This window comes from Lolium perenne, chromosome 4 (assembly GCF_019359855.2).
Source record: "Lolium perenne isolate Kyuss_39 chromosome 4, Kyuss_2.0, whole genome shotgun sequence".
Lineage (NCBI taxonomy): Eukaryota > Viridiplantae > Streptophyta > Magnoliopsida > Poales > Poaceae > Lolium > Lolium perenne.
In genome coordinates, this window is record NC_067247.2 from 68,387,329 (window position 1) to 68,402,089 (window position 14,761).

The 14,761-nt window shown below is 37.4% G+C and overlaps 1 protein-coding gene across 1 annotated transcript in view; it reads left to right on the top strand.

The window, feature by feature from the left end:
• The window catches only part of LOC127292869 (uncharacterized), a 39,197-nt gene that overhangs the window by 23,217 nt on the left and 1,219 nt on the right, over window positions 1-14,761 (top strand). The window contains exons 2-10 of the mRNA XM_051322384.2: window positions 12,120-12,256; window positions 12,574-12,738; window positions 13,019-13,199; window positions 13,395-13,451; window positions 13,734-13,804; window positions 13,982-14,057; window positions 14,147-14,206; window positions 14,298-14,401; window positions 14,484-14,544. Of these exons, the coding sequence (XP_051178344.1) occupies window positions 12,123-12,256; window positions 12,574-12,738; window positions 13,019-13,199; window positions 13,395-13,451; window positions 13,734-13,804; window positions 13,982-14,057; window positions 14,147-14,206; window positions 14,298-14,401; window positions 14,484-14,544 (909 nt within the window). The 5' untranslated portion in view covers window positions 12,120-12,122. The remainder of the gene's footprint in view (window positions 1-12,119; window positions 12,257-12,573; window positions 12,739-13,018; window positions 13,200-13,394; window positions 13,452-13,733; window positions 13,805-13,981; window positions 14,058-14,146; window positions 14,207-14,297; window positions 14,402-14,483; window positions 14,545-14,761) is intronic.

Sequence of the window (14,761 nt, forward strand, 5' to 3'; positions counted from 1 at the left end):
TTTTTCCTTCTTGAACAGATTCTATATCATGAAACGGATTATTATCATGAACGGATTCTTATCATGTCTAAGAAAAAAAAACATGAATGGAATCTTGTTGTATTTGGATATTTCCAGTGAACGGATTCTTATGGTTAACAATAATCTTGTCATGAAGGATTTTCCTTCTTGAACGGATTCTATATCATGAACGGATTCTTATCATGAACGGATTCTTATCATGTCTAAGAAAAAAAATCATCAATGAAATGTTGTGGTGTTTGTATTTTTCCCATGAACGGATTCTTATGGTGAACAATAATTTTGTCATGGAGGAAAAAAACCTTTTTGAACAGATTCTATATCATGAACGGATTATTATCATGAACGAATTCCTTATCATGTCTAAAGAAAAAAAAACATGAATGGAATCATGTGGTGTTTGGATTTTTCCCATGAACGAATTATTATGGTGAATGAATTTTTCGATGAACAATAATCTTGTCATGAAGGATTTTTCCTTCTTGAACGGATTCTATATCATGAACGGATTATTATCATGAACGGTTTCTTATCATGTCTAAGAAAAAAAATCATCAATGAAATGTTGTGGTGTTTGGATTTTTCCCATGAACGGATTCTTATGGTGAACAATAATCTTGTCATGAAGAAAAAAACCTTTTTGAACAGATTCTATATCATGAACGGATTATTATCATGAACGGATTTCTTATCATGTCTAAAAGAAAAAAAAACATGAATGGAATCTTGTGGTGTTTGGATTTTTCCCGTGAACGGATTCTTATGGTGAACAATAATCTTGTCATGAAGGATTTTTCTTTTTGAACAAGTTTTATATCATGAACGGATTTCTTATCATCTCTAAGGAAAAAATCATGAATGGAAACTTGTGGTGTTTGGATTTTTCCAATGAACGGATTATTATAGATAACGAATTTTTTCCATGAAATGGATATTTGAATGAACAAAAATCTTGTCATGAAGGATTTTCCTTCTTGGACAGATTCTATATCATGAACGGATTATTATCATGTTTAAAAAAAATGAATGGAATCTTGTCGTGTTTGGAATTTTCCCATGAACTGAATATTATGGTGAACGATTTTTTTTAATGAAACTGATTATTTCCATGTAAAAAAATCTTTTCATTCAAGGATTTTTCTTCTTGAACAGATTCTATATCATGAACGGAGTTTTATCATGAATGAATTCTTATCATGTCTAAGAAAAAACTTTACATGAATAAAACCATAAAAAACAAAAAAAAGATTCCTCCAAATGAACAGGAATGTTATCGTGAACAAAAAAAATCCTTGAGCAATAAATTAAGAATGAATGATTATCCGTGGTGAAGAGAGCGAGCCGAAGCAATAAATTAAGAATGAAGGATTTTTTCTTCTCGGACAATTATGAAGCATGTTTCCATTGAAAAAACCATGACAGTATTCATGTTGGGAGTGTTTATACTCTTGAAGAAAAAGTTTGCATGACCGAATGAATAAAAATCATGAATGGAACCTTGTGGTGTTTGATTTTTCCAATGAACGGATTCTTATGGTGAACAATAATCTTGTCATGAACGGATTATTATCATGAACGGATTCTTATCATGTCTAAGAAAAAAATCATCAATGAAATGTTTTGTGTTTTGATTTTTCCCATGAACGGATTCTTATGGTGAACAATAATCTTGTCATGAAGGATTTTCATTCTTGAACAAAATTCTATATCATGAACGGATTATTATCATGAATGGATTATTATCATGTCTAAGAAAAAAAATCATGAATGGAATTTTGTGGTGTTTGGATTTTTCCCGTGAACGGATTCTTATGGTGAACAATAATCTTGTCATGAATGATTTTACTTCTTGAACAGATTCTCTTTCATGAACGGATTATTATCATGAACGGATTATTATCATGTCTAAGAAAAAAAATCATCAATGAAAAAATGTTGTGGTGTTTGGATATTTCCCGTGAACGGATTCTTATGGTGAACAATAATCTTGTCATGAAGGATTTTCCTTCTTGAACAAATTCTATATCATGAACGGATTATTATCATGAACGGATCCTTATCATGTCTAAGAAAAAAATCATGAATGGAATCTTGTGGTGTTTGTATTTTTCCCGTGAACGGATTCTTATGGTGAACAATAATCTTGTCCTGTGGTGTTTGTATTTTTTTTTAGACATGATAAACCTAAATTTATGGAGAGGCGTCGGTGGTGATGATGGCGATGATCTCCTCCAATTCCCCGTCCTGGCGGAGTGCCAGAACGGAGTTTCTGGTCCCGAGATGGAGTTTCGCGATGGTGGCGGCGTACTGGAAACCAGGAATGGAACCTTGTGGTGTTTGATTTTTCCAATGAACGGATTCTTATGGTGAACAATAATCTTGTCATGAAGGATTTTCCTTCTTGAACCGATTCTATATCATGAACGGATTTCATATCATGTCTAAAGAAACAAAAAACATGAATGGAATCTTGTGGTGTTTGGATTTTTCCAATGAACGGATTCTTATGGTGAATGAATTTTTCCATGAACAATAATCTTGTCATGAAGGATTTTTCCTTCTTGAACAGATTCTATATCATGAACGGATTATTTTTCGGACACATTTGGCATGGGCTAGAAACTTGTTCCGAGATGTTTTTGCTGCTATTGATCCAGATTTGGATGCTCAAGTGGAATTTGGAACATTCCAAAAAGTGGGAGATCCAACTACAAAGGAAACAGGCAGTCTGATACACATTGTTATGGTATCTTTGACCTCTCTTTTTTGATTTGACATGGGAAACAAAAACAGCTCCCATCCTTTCTTTGACTTTTTTTCTTTCTTTATATGGGAAATTCTCCCAAATGACAAATGAATAGGTGTGGAAGTTATAATTGTAAATAAACCACGATCGAATCTATGGAAGCATTTGTTTATACGTTCCTTTTAGTTTCTACTTTAGGGATAATATTTTTCGCTATCTTCTTCCGAGAACCAACTTTTATGTTAAATTGGGAAAATAAGTTTAGTGATGACAATGGTTTTTTGTCATTAAGTGACCATAACAAAATGCATTTAAAATGTATTTTCTCATGGACAATTGATTATTTTGACATGAACGATTTACTACATCTAACATTTAAAGAATTGTTTTGCAAAAACATGGTAGAGAAAAAAATAAAACCATTAGAATGAATTCTTAACATGCTTTCCAATTTGGGATAAAACCATTTGAATGATGTCTGGACCACTAAAAATTACACTCCACATAAAAAAACATAACAGAGAATCAGTAAATGTCATCACTGGACATGGCCCCCTCGACATGACCACATAAAAATTCTCTACATAGGCAAATGTAGAGAATCAGTAATAAAACTGATTGTACACACAGTCGGATTGTTATTGTTTTGTTACAATCTGTAAAATTTGTCTATGCCAAAAAAGTTTCCAATGAAATGTCATCACTGGACATGGCCCCCTCGATAGATATTGCATAGACTTTCATTTGAAGACCATCCCCAGTAAACTGGCGCTGCCCCTGCATTCAACATTAAGAAAAAAAAAATCAGAAAAAAGTATTCCATTGTATCCAAACATACGATGCATAAAAAAAATAATGAAACCGTCTACTGTTGTGTTAAAAAAATAAGCAGTCCTTAAAACATGAACACTATCATATTACTGAACACTATCATGTTCTAAAAAAATAAAAACATGGCATCTATTTTAGTGTGGTCTGTTGTCATTGACAACCCAGCGTTATTGCTTAGTTAGCTTTGAATAAAGAAAATCTTATTGCTTAATCCCTATACAGAGTTTTGCTTACTTAGCTTGGAATAAAGAAAATCAACCTTCCATTTGTCTAATCCCTATACAGACTTTTAGCCCTCAATAAATTGTCTGAGTTGGGAGTTAAAATCTAACGTTTTCGAAAATTCTGTAGTGTTGATCAGTTTATGCTTCTCGGCCATAAATTTATAGGTATTATGCTGCTTCACTAATATTGTTTCGTTCAACCTCTTCATAGTTCATACACTTCAGTTCAATTGTATTTAATCCTTTTAAGGAATTACTTTGTATCCAAAACATACGATAATTGAAAAAAAGAATTCATGACAGAACTAACCGCTAACGCTTCCTTTTCCTGGTTTTCTCAAAGTGTTGATTAGCAACCTTGTTCTGAATACAATAAAACATGTCATATGCTTTCAGCATCCTAAAGTGTGGAACAATTTCCTACAAAAAAAATCAGAAAACAGATAAGTGTTAGTTCCAAAAATTCATATTTAAAAAATGTATTGTAGCAGAATAAAAATTGATAAAAAAGAAAAAAGAGATTAGAAATCATATAAATTAGAAAATAAAAAGAAATATTTTAAATAGTTCCCCAACACAGGACTACAGAAGAAGAAAACATGCTGGAAAAAAGCTCAAGTGCGAACACACACCCTGAAGTTTTGGAAAAAGCCGGTTTCGACAAAATCAAAAGCTCAGCCTATAAAAAGTGAAGCTAGTTGCATTATTGAGCTACTCATCCTTTGTGAGCAAAAAATTCTATCCAGATAAACTGATCTAAGAAAACTCGGCTACTGAACTGAGGGAGCAAAACAAGAATCATTGTTAATGGTGGGCCCTCAGAATTACAAATTGGTCAGGATGAAAGAAGAAAAAGATCATAGAAACATACTTTCAATTACAAATTTGCAGGAGCATAATTGAATTTAATTTGACATATGATCATAAAAAAGACCTCCGACTCCTACTGGGCCTATATTACGCAAGAAAATTCCAAGAAAATGGAGGAAATGATGCATTCAAAAAGTTTGCCTATATACTGGAAAAAAGGAAGACTAAATGCTTGTACGTATAAAAACAGATTGTGTCTAATTAGGAAATGTGTTGGCGAACTATATAAAATATTTCTTTTTTATTCTAATTTATATAGGCAAACTATATAAAAGGAAGTTTGCGTCATAAGTTTATGTTTAAAAACTATTCTACTAAATGACAAATTGATAGAATAGGTGAACTTGTACTTTGGTGAAAGATTTCATAAATTTTCCATGCCAATTTTCCGCATAGAGCATCGTGTAGATTCCGCTTTCATACCTACAATAAAAAGTAAATGAATCAGGAAACTTAAAACAAATCTGGATTTGGAAGAAAAACATTATGGATACATGTGTAAGGACCAGGGGAATATGTAAGAAGAAGAAAACTCACATCAGTGCACTACAGGTGTAATTTGGGGACTTTGGTTTCTTGAACTTTTCAATATCCTTCCCAATAATATTGAGTTCTTTACAAACTGTATTCAGATTACATGCCTACATATGTAAAAAGAATGAATAGTAAATGGATAGTTAAAAATGACTTGGGAAAAAAATTATACATGGAAAAACATTTTTTAAAAATGGGAGGAAAATGTACCATATTCCTCATCAATTCCTCTTGGTTTTGTTTTGCTGTTGAAGAAGTAGGATCAAAGAAATTTATTGTCTCATAAAGTGGATTAACAGCTACCAGAACCCATTTTTTGGAATCAACTCTTGGGAAGTGCAACTGCATCATAATAATAAAAAAGAGGATTCAATAAAAGAGAATAGGTGAAATAATGTTCATATGAAAAGGAACATGTTCAAAGTTTTGGAAAAAGTTTATTACGATGTCCATTGTTGAAATGTCAAATCCTAAATAATTGGTGACCCATCTGAATTCTCTGATAACGAAATCCTTGTCAAATCCACTTGGATCTTGCATCAACATGTCCTGTGTTTGAGTAAAATAAATGGGTAGGTAAATGACTGAATACATATCAGATAGATGAATGAATGAAAAATAGCCTGGAAAAAAAAGTTGGGTTAGTAGCTCACAGTGAATTGAGGAGCAAACATGAACTTTTTCAGATATGGTTTCGACAATGCATCATATCTAGATTCGTCGTTGTAGATTTGAGCATACACTGACATAGTATCTCCATTTACATCACCATTGGCTTTAAATGAGTTGAAGAAATTGGTATATGTTACAGAGTAACGACCAATCTCGACTACAATTGGACTGTCAGATAGAAAACAAAATATGAAAAAACCAGAAAAAGAGAAGTTACTAGATTAAAGAGTAGTGACTTCTTCAGAAAACAACATGTAAGGTACAGTAAAAAAGAGAAAAAATAAATGGTAAAAACATGTATAGATAGACTTACGAAGGATTTGCTTTCTTGAATCTGTTCCTTGTCAGATGATCATTATGGAAAGATAGAATGTAGGAATCTATAATTATATCTGACATGACCTTCTCAGGAGATGTTGCTTTCGCAGCTCTCTTTTTCCTATTCCTCTTGTCGAAACTGCTATGATCGGTTTCAGTTGGAGGGAATAAGTTCAGAAAGTTGTTTGCATTCCCTATTGGAAAAAAATAAGAAAACATCAGATAAATTATAAAAACTAAAAATGTATAGATAATGAAAAAAGAACAAAAATGGATGTCTTATATAAAAATTGGGAAACCATTCATATTTAGAAAAAGTTACCTGCAGATGGTTCCACTGCTCTGATCACAGGAGGTTGGTTGGAAGACATGGAAAATCCTACTCCATCTCCAAATTGATTACTTGCAATGCCTGTGTGTTAAATTATTATTAGCATGCTGATATGCATCCTCTGACCATATATAAAAATATAGAAAATATGAATACTTACTACATACCTAGGGTGGACAGTACTGGAGTATGTGACAAGGTTTCTGAAACAAATCCTTCAGCTATCTCTTCTACTGAATAGCTATCAGAAACAAATCCTTCAGCTATCTCTTCTACTGAATAGCTATCAGAAACTTGAGCGTAAGAGATAGCTATGTTGAGTAATCCATCACCAATATCATGAATTCCTCCAATGTTCCTTGCTGTGAGCCCATTGTTTGAAGACATCTCAAAAAGGTCATATACGGGGAGAAACACATCTTGTATCATTATTTTAACACAGTAAAGTCATATACAGGGAGAAACACATCTTGTATCATTATTTTAACACAGTAAGAAAGTTTCTACATTAATACATTTGAACACACACTTGCAAAAACATAAAAAAAAGACTTGTAAAAAAGAAAATTGATGTTCTTAACTCTTAAGATGAAAAGAATCAAATAAGCATTGGAGAAAAAGTACCAATGAAAAATCCGTAAGCATAACAATTCATACCTTCATTATAGTTCTCACCAAGTCCAATTATATCTTGTTCAACAACTCTGTCGAAACTCCTAATCTGAGCAGAATCGGAATCAGCAGAATACAACCAATCTTCACCCTCAATGGTGTGAGACCCAAGACTATCAACTTCAACTTGTGGATCAGAGATATAAATCTGGCATGAACAAAAAAGATAAGCAACAAACGAATTAGGATTTCATTTTTTTGCAATAAGTAAATTAGGAACCTGTTATTTAAAAAAAAGAAAGATACAAAAAAAAGAAATGAGGACATACTGGTGTGCTGAACTGTAGGATAACGTTGCATAGAAAACAAAAATTTTCCTACCGCGAACACGCAATCCAAGCCAAGATGCAATCTAGAAGACGGTAGCAACGAGGGGGTATCGAGTCTCACCCTTGAAGAGATTCCAAAGCCTACAAGAGGAGGCTCTTGTTGCTGCGGTAGACGATCACTTGCCGCTTGCAAAAGCGCGTAGAAGATCTTGATCACGATCGGTTCCGGCGCCACGAACGGGCAGCACCTCCGTACTCGGTCACACGTTCGGTTGTTGATGAAGACGACGTCCACCTCCCCGTTCCAGCGGGCAGCGGAAGTAGTAGCTCCTCTTGAATCCGACAACACGACGGCGTGGTGTCGGTGGCGGTGTAGAAGTCCGGCGGAGCTTCGCTAAGCTACGCGGGCAATATGGAGTGGAGGAGCAAAGCTAGGGTTTGGGAGGGGGTGGCCGGCCACTCAAGGGGGGCGGCCAGCTTATGGTCTTGGGGGTGGCCGGCCCCCTCCCTTGGCCCCTCATTATATAGGTGGATCCCAAGTGTTGGTGTCCAAGTCTTCGAATAAGACCCGAAACCAAAACCTTCCATAAGAGGTGAAACCTAGCCCAACTAGGACTCCCACCCAAAGGGTGGGATTTCCACCTCCCATGTGGGGGGGTGGCCGGCCCCCTATGGTGGAGTCCACTTGGGACTCCACCCCCACTAGGGCTGGCCGGCCATGGAGGTGGAGTCCCTTGTGGACTCCACCTTCCTTGGTGGTTTCTTCCGGACTTTTCTAGAACCTTCTAGAACCTTCCATAGAACCTTCCGCGACATTTTATTTCACATAAAATGACATCCTATATATGAATCTTATTCTCCGGACCATTCCGGAACTCCTCGTGATGTCCGGGATCTCATCCGGGACTCCGAACAAATATTCGAACTCCTTTCCATATTTCAAGTGCTACCATTTCAACATCCAACTTTAAGTGTGTCACCCTACGGTTCGAGAACTATGCGGACATGGTTGAGTACTCTCTCCGACCAATAACCAATAGCGGGATCTGGAGATCCATAATGGCTCCCACATATTCAACGATGACTTTAGTGATCGAATGAACCATTCACATATATTACCAATTCCCTTTGTCTCGCGATATTTTACTTGTCCGAGGTTTGATCTTCGGTATCACTCTATACCTTGTTCAACCTCGTCTCCTGACAAGTACTCTTTACTCGTACCGTGGTATGTGGTCTCTTATGAACTCATTCATATGCTTGCAAGACATTAGACGACATTCCACCGAGAGGGCCCAGAGTATATCTATCCGTCATCGGGATGGACAAATCCCACTGTTGATCCATATGCCTCAACTCATACTTTCCGGATACTTAATCCCACCTTTATAGCCACCCATTTACGCAGTGGTGTTTGGTGTAATCAAAGTACCTTTCCGGTATAAGTGATTTACATGATCTCATGGTCATAAGGACTAGGTAACTATGTATCGAAAGCTTATAGCAAATAACTTAATGACGAGATCTTATGCTACGCTTAATTGGGTGTGTCCATTACATCATTCACACAATGACATAACCTTGTTATTAATAACATCCAATGTTCATGATTATGAAACTAATCATCCATTAATCAACAAGCTAGTTCAAGAGGCATACTAGGGACTTCTTGTTTGTCTACATATCACACATGTACTAATGTTTCGGTTAATACAATTCTAGCATGATATATAAACATTTATCATAAACATAAAGATATAAATAATAACCACTTTATTATTGCCTCTAGGGCATATCTCCAACATGAACATTGTGTCCTGAACATTGTGAACAACGTCTTCATCAATAGGTTCTACAAGATCTGCTGTAATATCATCAACCACTGCAACAACTGAATCAGGTTCCACTTGAACTGGAATAATTGCTAAGGCATCATTATATGGAGTAAGAGAGATGTCCCGATGCTGTATAAAAATATGAACTTAGTTAACAAGAGATGTTGAAAAAAAAAGGATGGGAACAAGGAAAATTGATTGGAAAAAAAATGATTCAACAACCAAACACGTACCGGTAGGACTCCATATGATTTTTCTGAGTTCATGTTACGGTCTGATTTCACTACATGAAGAAAGTCTTCATTCCTTATATGTGACATTCTAGGCAGATGATAATCAAGTGGACCAACGTTGCCTTCGAAATCAAGGAAATCCATGTATACAATCTAGAAAAACGACAACAAAAAGAAGAGGAGACATAAGAAGATTATAGTAAGCTATTTACAAATATTATTGAAAAACAAAAGAGATTACATAAAGATACAGAATGCAAAAATAGCACTTACTGCAATCAAAGGTAAACAGCCACCGATCCATAATATCTTGTTGGAATTACTTTGGTCTTGGAGAACCTTTGCTTTCCAAGAATTCATCTCATTCCACAGATTGTTCAGGCAGAGGGAGGCAAAATCAAGATTATATACTTCTTTGATGTCACTGTCTCTCAGAGAGAAGAGATATTTGGGGTTCACAAAGTTGTATGTTGAAGGGCACAAAACTGTTGTGATGAATAAAAGCAAGAAGCTCCTAATGAAAACAACCTCATTGTTAGAACCAAGCAACACAGATTCCACGTTCAGCACAGATATTTTCTTCTTCCCTTGGACGTACTGATTACATATCTCATCAACCTCTCTGTTTATTTCAGGATCGGAGCTTTCCAACAGAAATTGCTTGGTCCCAGCTGGAAAACCGAAAACCTTGTCTACCATTTCCTTGTTGAAGTGAATAGATTTGTTCTCGTGCTGAAAGTACTTCGATCCATCATTAGAAGTTTTGCTAACAAGCCACTCAAGAAGATGCATAGGGATCATTAAGTGATCGGGGAGCATAGCCAGATTATCCAAATGATACTTGGAAATGTAGGATCTCTGGATTGGATTGAATTTCTTCACTATTTTGATGAATCTGAGTGTAGAAAACCTAGATTGTATGCTAGGCTTGCATGGTGGAACAATATCAAGAACATTGACTACAAAAGAAAAAACAGAAACAAAAGAAGCAACAAAATATTAGCTAAAAAGTATAGAAAAAGCTGGTATGGACAATCAGGAAAAAGAGTCCTGGAATTACCAAAAAAAATATAGTTGCATAAATATTCTACATGTATTAAAGAAATCATTAAAAAGCAAAGTGTAATTTTCTCTACTGTAGGAGTATATAAATATGAACCATGCATCGTAAATGACTTACTACTTGAGCGAACTGAATCTAAGGAATAATCCTAAAAACAGAAGAAATGCACATGTGATTTCGTATGAACCAAACTAAATAATCATGGGTTGGTTTCAAAAAAATCGAACACGTATTCAACACGAACAACATGAAAAAACAGTAAGAGGTGTGGACGACCTGTTAAAATTAACATGGAAATTGGAATTTAACAAGTTATGTGAGCCCACTAAAACATAGAAAAACTTCGAAAAACAGGAGCTGATATAGTCAACACAAAGTTCAAAAAAGCAGAAAAAAATGCCATAGACTGCAAGTATACCAAGAAACCAAAACTACCCCAAAGAAGTTGGTGTTCCAGGTCTATATATTTTTCAAGAGATGAACAAAAACTATACCATACCATTCCCAACCATAGCATTTCATACAAAAATGTAGTCCTGATTCTAGAAAGTCATTCCTAAAAGAAAACTGCATCATGCTATATATACCCCATAGCAAAATCAATCTTCAACTAGAACATAACTCTAGAACATGATAGACCTAACCATAGCAAAATTCAAAATCAACAGCAGATCAAACCTATACGGATACCACAGGTGATGCTAAGGAAACTACCACGTGCACTAGAAACGGATTTGCATGGGTGCAAGATCTCGGATGCTGGCTGGCCACGCAAAGAAGTCTAAGAAAAAACTAGAAAAAGTACACATCCAGTGAAGCCCCCCGCTAGATTCATAACTCTAGAACCCTAAAACAGCACTAAAACATGGCTAAGCATCACCAAAATAGAACTAACATACGAAACCAACCACTAAAATCAACGTGATTTAGGCGAAAACGATGAAATCGGCAAGGAATCGGGATCTAACCTTCCGCCGCCATCGATGGGGACGACGAATCAGACCAACGAAGAACTCTTAGACGCGCGCAGGGGAGTGGCGGAGGAAGAAACCCATGAGCGGCCGGAGAAAGAACCAGAGGAAGAAGATGGGGTGCGGAAGCGGAGGGCTGCGGAAGCGGAAGAACCAGGTCGGAGCGGCGAAGCAGGAGGAAGGAGGTAACCCTGGTCGGAACGACGAAGCAGAAATGCGAAGCGAGTCCTATCTAAATGGGCCGGCCCAAAAACAACGAGGGGGTGGTCGGTGTGTCGTATACACCGACCTGGTCGGTGTATAGGATTTTCCCGCCATGGGAGTCTGCTCCGAGTTGCTTTGGAACAGCAAAGAGGGCTTTTGCCCAAGTCTATTGGGCCGGGCTTAAATTTACGTGGGTCCCACGAGAAAGGCAGCCATAAACCCTAGTAATCCCCACTCCGAGCTCCGCCCGCCTACCACCTCGGGCGCTAGATTCGAACCCGACCCCAAACCCAAGCTCGCTCCGGTTCGGTCCCTGCAGCTTGCCGCCATGGAGGACACCGCGGTCGAGGAGGCGGAGGTGAGCGGCGCGGCCGAGTTCGCGCCGGCGCTCGTCGCCGCCCACCCGTTCGGCCACTCCGTCGCCGTCGCCGTCGGGCCCGATCTCCGGGTGTTCGATCTCCAGTAAGCAATTGTTCTCCTTGCCCCCTCTAATATAACTACGGTATTCTTAGATTTCGGTGGAGATTGGGCGGTGATTTGAGACGAGCCTAGCTGCTTACCTTGGGAGTACTGAATTACTGATAGTAGTTCCGTGCCTCGCAACTGTGAAAAAACGGCCACTGATTTTTAGATGTGTATGTGTAACTAAAACTTTGCTGTTGACTTCTTTTTCTCAAAGCCTAGGCGCTTAGCTCTGTACTGTATAATGCTTATACTATTTCTCAGAGTGAAGCTTTGTTTTAGTGCATTTTTCATGATGATTTGTTTTGTGCATCCAGAGGTGGTTGTGCAGTCTCACTGACGGATGATTCTGGCGGCCCTGCTCATTCGGATGCTATCAGAGCTATAACGTTTGGTGCTGGTGGTGACTTGTTCGCGTCTGCGGGCGATGACAAGCTTGTGAAGGTCTGGAAGACCCGTTCGTGGCGCTGCATCCGCACTATGTAAGTGCTGCATTTATTTTCTCACTGTCGCTAACACGACATGGACACCACACATTGCACCCTTTATTTTGCACGTATTCAGTCTTGAAGTCATGTTCTGATATATGGTCTATGTTTGTATGAGTACCCACTCTTTATCTTTGATTAGCAGACTTTAAGCAAGCAATGAGCTTAGTGTTATATAAAGTGCAAATGTATATTATTGTGTTGTTTGTTGTTAATACTATTAATTTTAACGTGCATCTATATGATTTCATTTGCAATGTGTTTACTTCTGCAGAACTTCTGAAAAGAGGGTCAGTGCAGTTGCTTTTAGCAACGATGGCCTCTATGTTGCCTTTGCCGATAAATTTGGTGTAATTTGGTTAGTTACTCTGGGGGAAGATGATGAAGGGCAGGTGTCAGCTGATAGCAAACCTGTGTCAATTTTCGGTCACTACTGCAGTATTATTACTAGCATGGTATGAAAAATTGTTTACCCTAGATCACATCTGATTTATTTGTGGCTCCTATATTTTATTCTATTAATTATTAAACTGTTGGCATATCAACTGTCAAGAAAATGAAAAAAAAATGCAGTCTTTCACCGTGTCATGCTTCAGTGTTGTTTTTCAGTTCATGATCTGCTTACTTTTATCATTTATTTGGGAACGTAGAAATTCTCACCAGATGGACGGTTCATTGCCACTGCTGACCGGGACTTCAAAATCCGAGTATGTAACTTCTGTATTTTGCAGTAATTGTCTTGGTGGTTATAGCTCTCTGAGTTATTCATCTCATGGTTTTAAAGGCGCCAAGGCGTCCTAAGGCGAAGGGGGGCGCTCCGACGCTTAGGCGACGCCTAGGCGGACGCTTTGGACGCCTAGGCGCCTAAGGCGGGCGTTTTTCTAAGGCGGAGGGGGAGCGCTTGGACGCTTAGGCGTCCCTAAGGCGACGCCTAGGCGACGCCTTTAAAACCATGATTCATCTTACTCATGTAATTAATTATTTTGTAGGTTACGTCGTTCCCAAAAAACCCCATGAAAGGGGCTACCGAAATACAGAGCTTTTGCCTTGGACATACAGAGTATGTTCAGTTCATAGTGTCATATTTTTCTTTATTTTTTACGCCACTTCTTGCAATACCTACATGACTTTGAATTTTATATATCATGACCCCGGTTGATACTTGTTATAGCTTCATAGCTAAAAGTCACAACATAGTTGTTGATGTATTTGATAATTGAGGTGACTACTCATGCAGATTCGTTTCTTGCATTGCCTTCACACGCATTTCAGGAGGGTCGTGCTTTCTATTATCTGGAGGCGGTGATTCAACGGTGTGTAGATATTTATTTGGAATCTGACATGTTATTTCAATAAGCTTACTCAAATCCTCTTATGATGTTGGTTTCTTTATCTATTAAAGGTTAGGTTATGGGACCACATAAATGGCTGCCTCCTCGATACATATGACGTCAGAGACAATGTAAAAGCTGAAAGATTTGTCTCAAGCTTTATCTCAGTTCACAAAATTTGAAGTTCTTCTTTACTTAATTAGTTCTTAAAACTACTTGAAGGTGGGAGAACTCTCCGAGCCAAATGAATCCGAAGACAGCAATCTAGCCATTGGGAACATATGTCTGACAAATAATAACTCAATGGTTGCTGTAGCTATTCAAAGGTAAGCTTGAGTGATGGCATTTTTTCAACAAGTAATAAAGTTTATTTTCTTAGTAACACGGAGCTCTTCTGAAACCCCGCAGTTTGAATGGGCTGATGCTCTTAGCATGTGATCTTGTAGCAAAGAAGTTGTCTTTTCTAAAGGTAAATTTCTTTGGCAGCCATTTTTCATGTTCTTTAGGGCAACTGATTTGGATACAAAAGAATTAACAGAATCTTGTTTTAAAATGAGATTTCTCATACCATTTATTCTGCTGATAGTCTGATGCCGATCAATGTCTCCATGTTGATTTCTGGAAGGATTAGTGCCCACACTATTCACTTGCTAGGCCTTGGTTCCAGAATGGTTTTCATGCTAGTT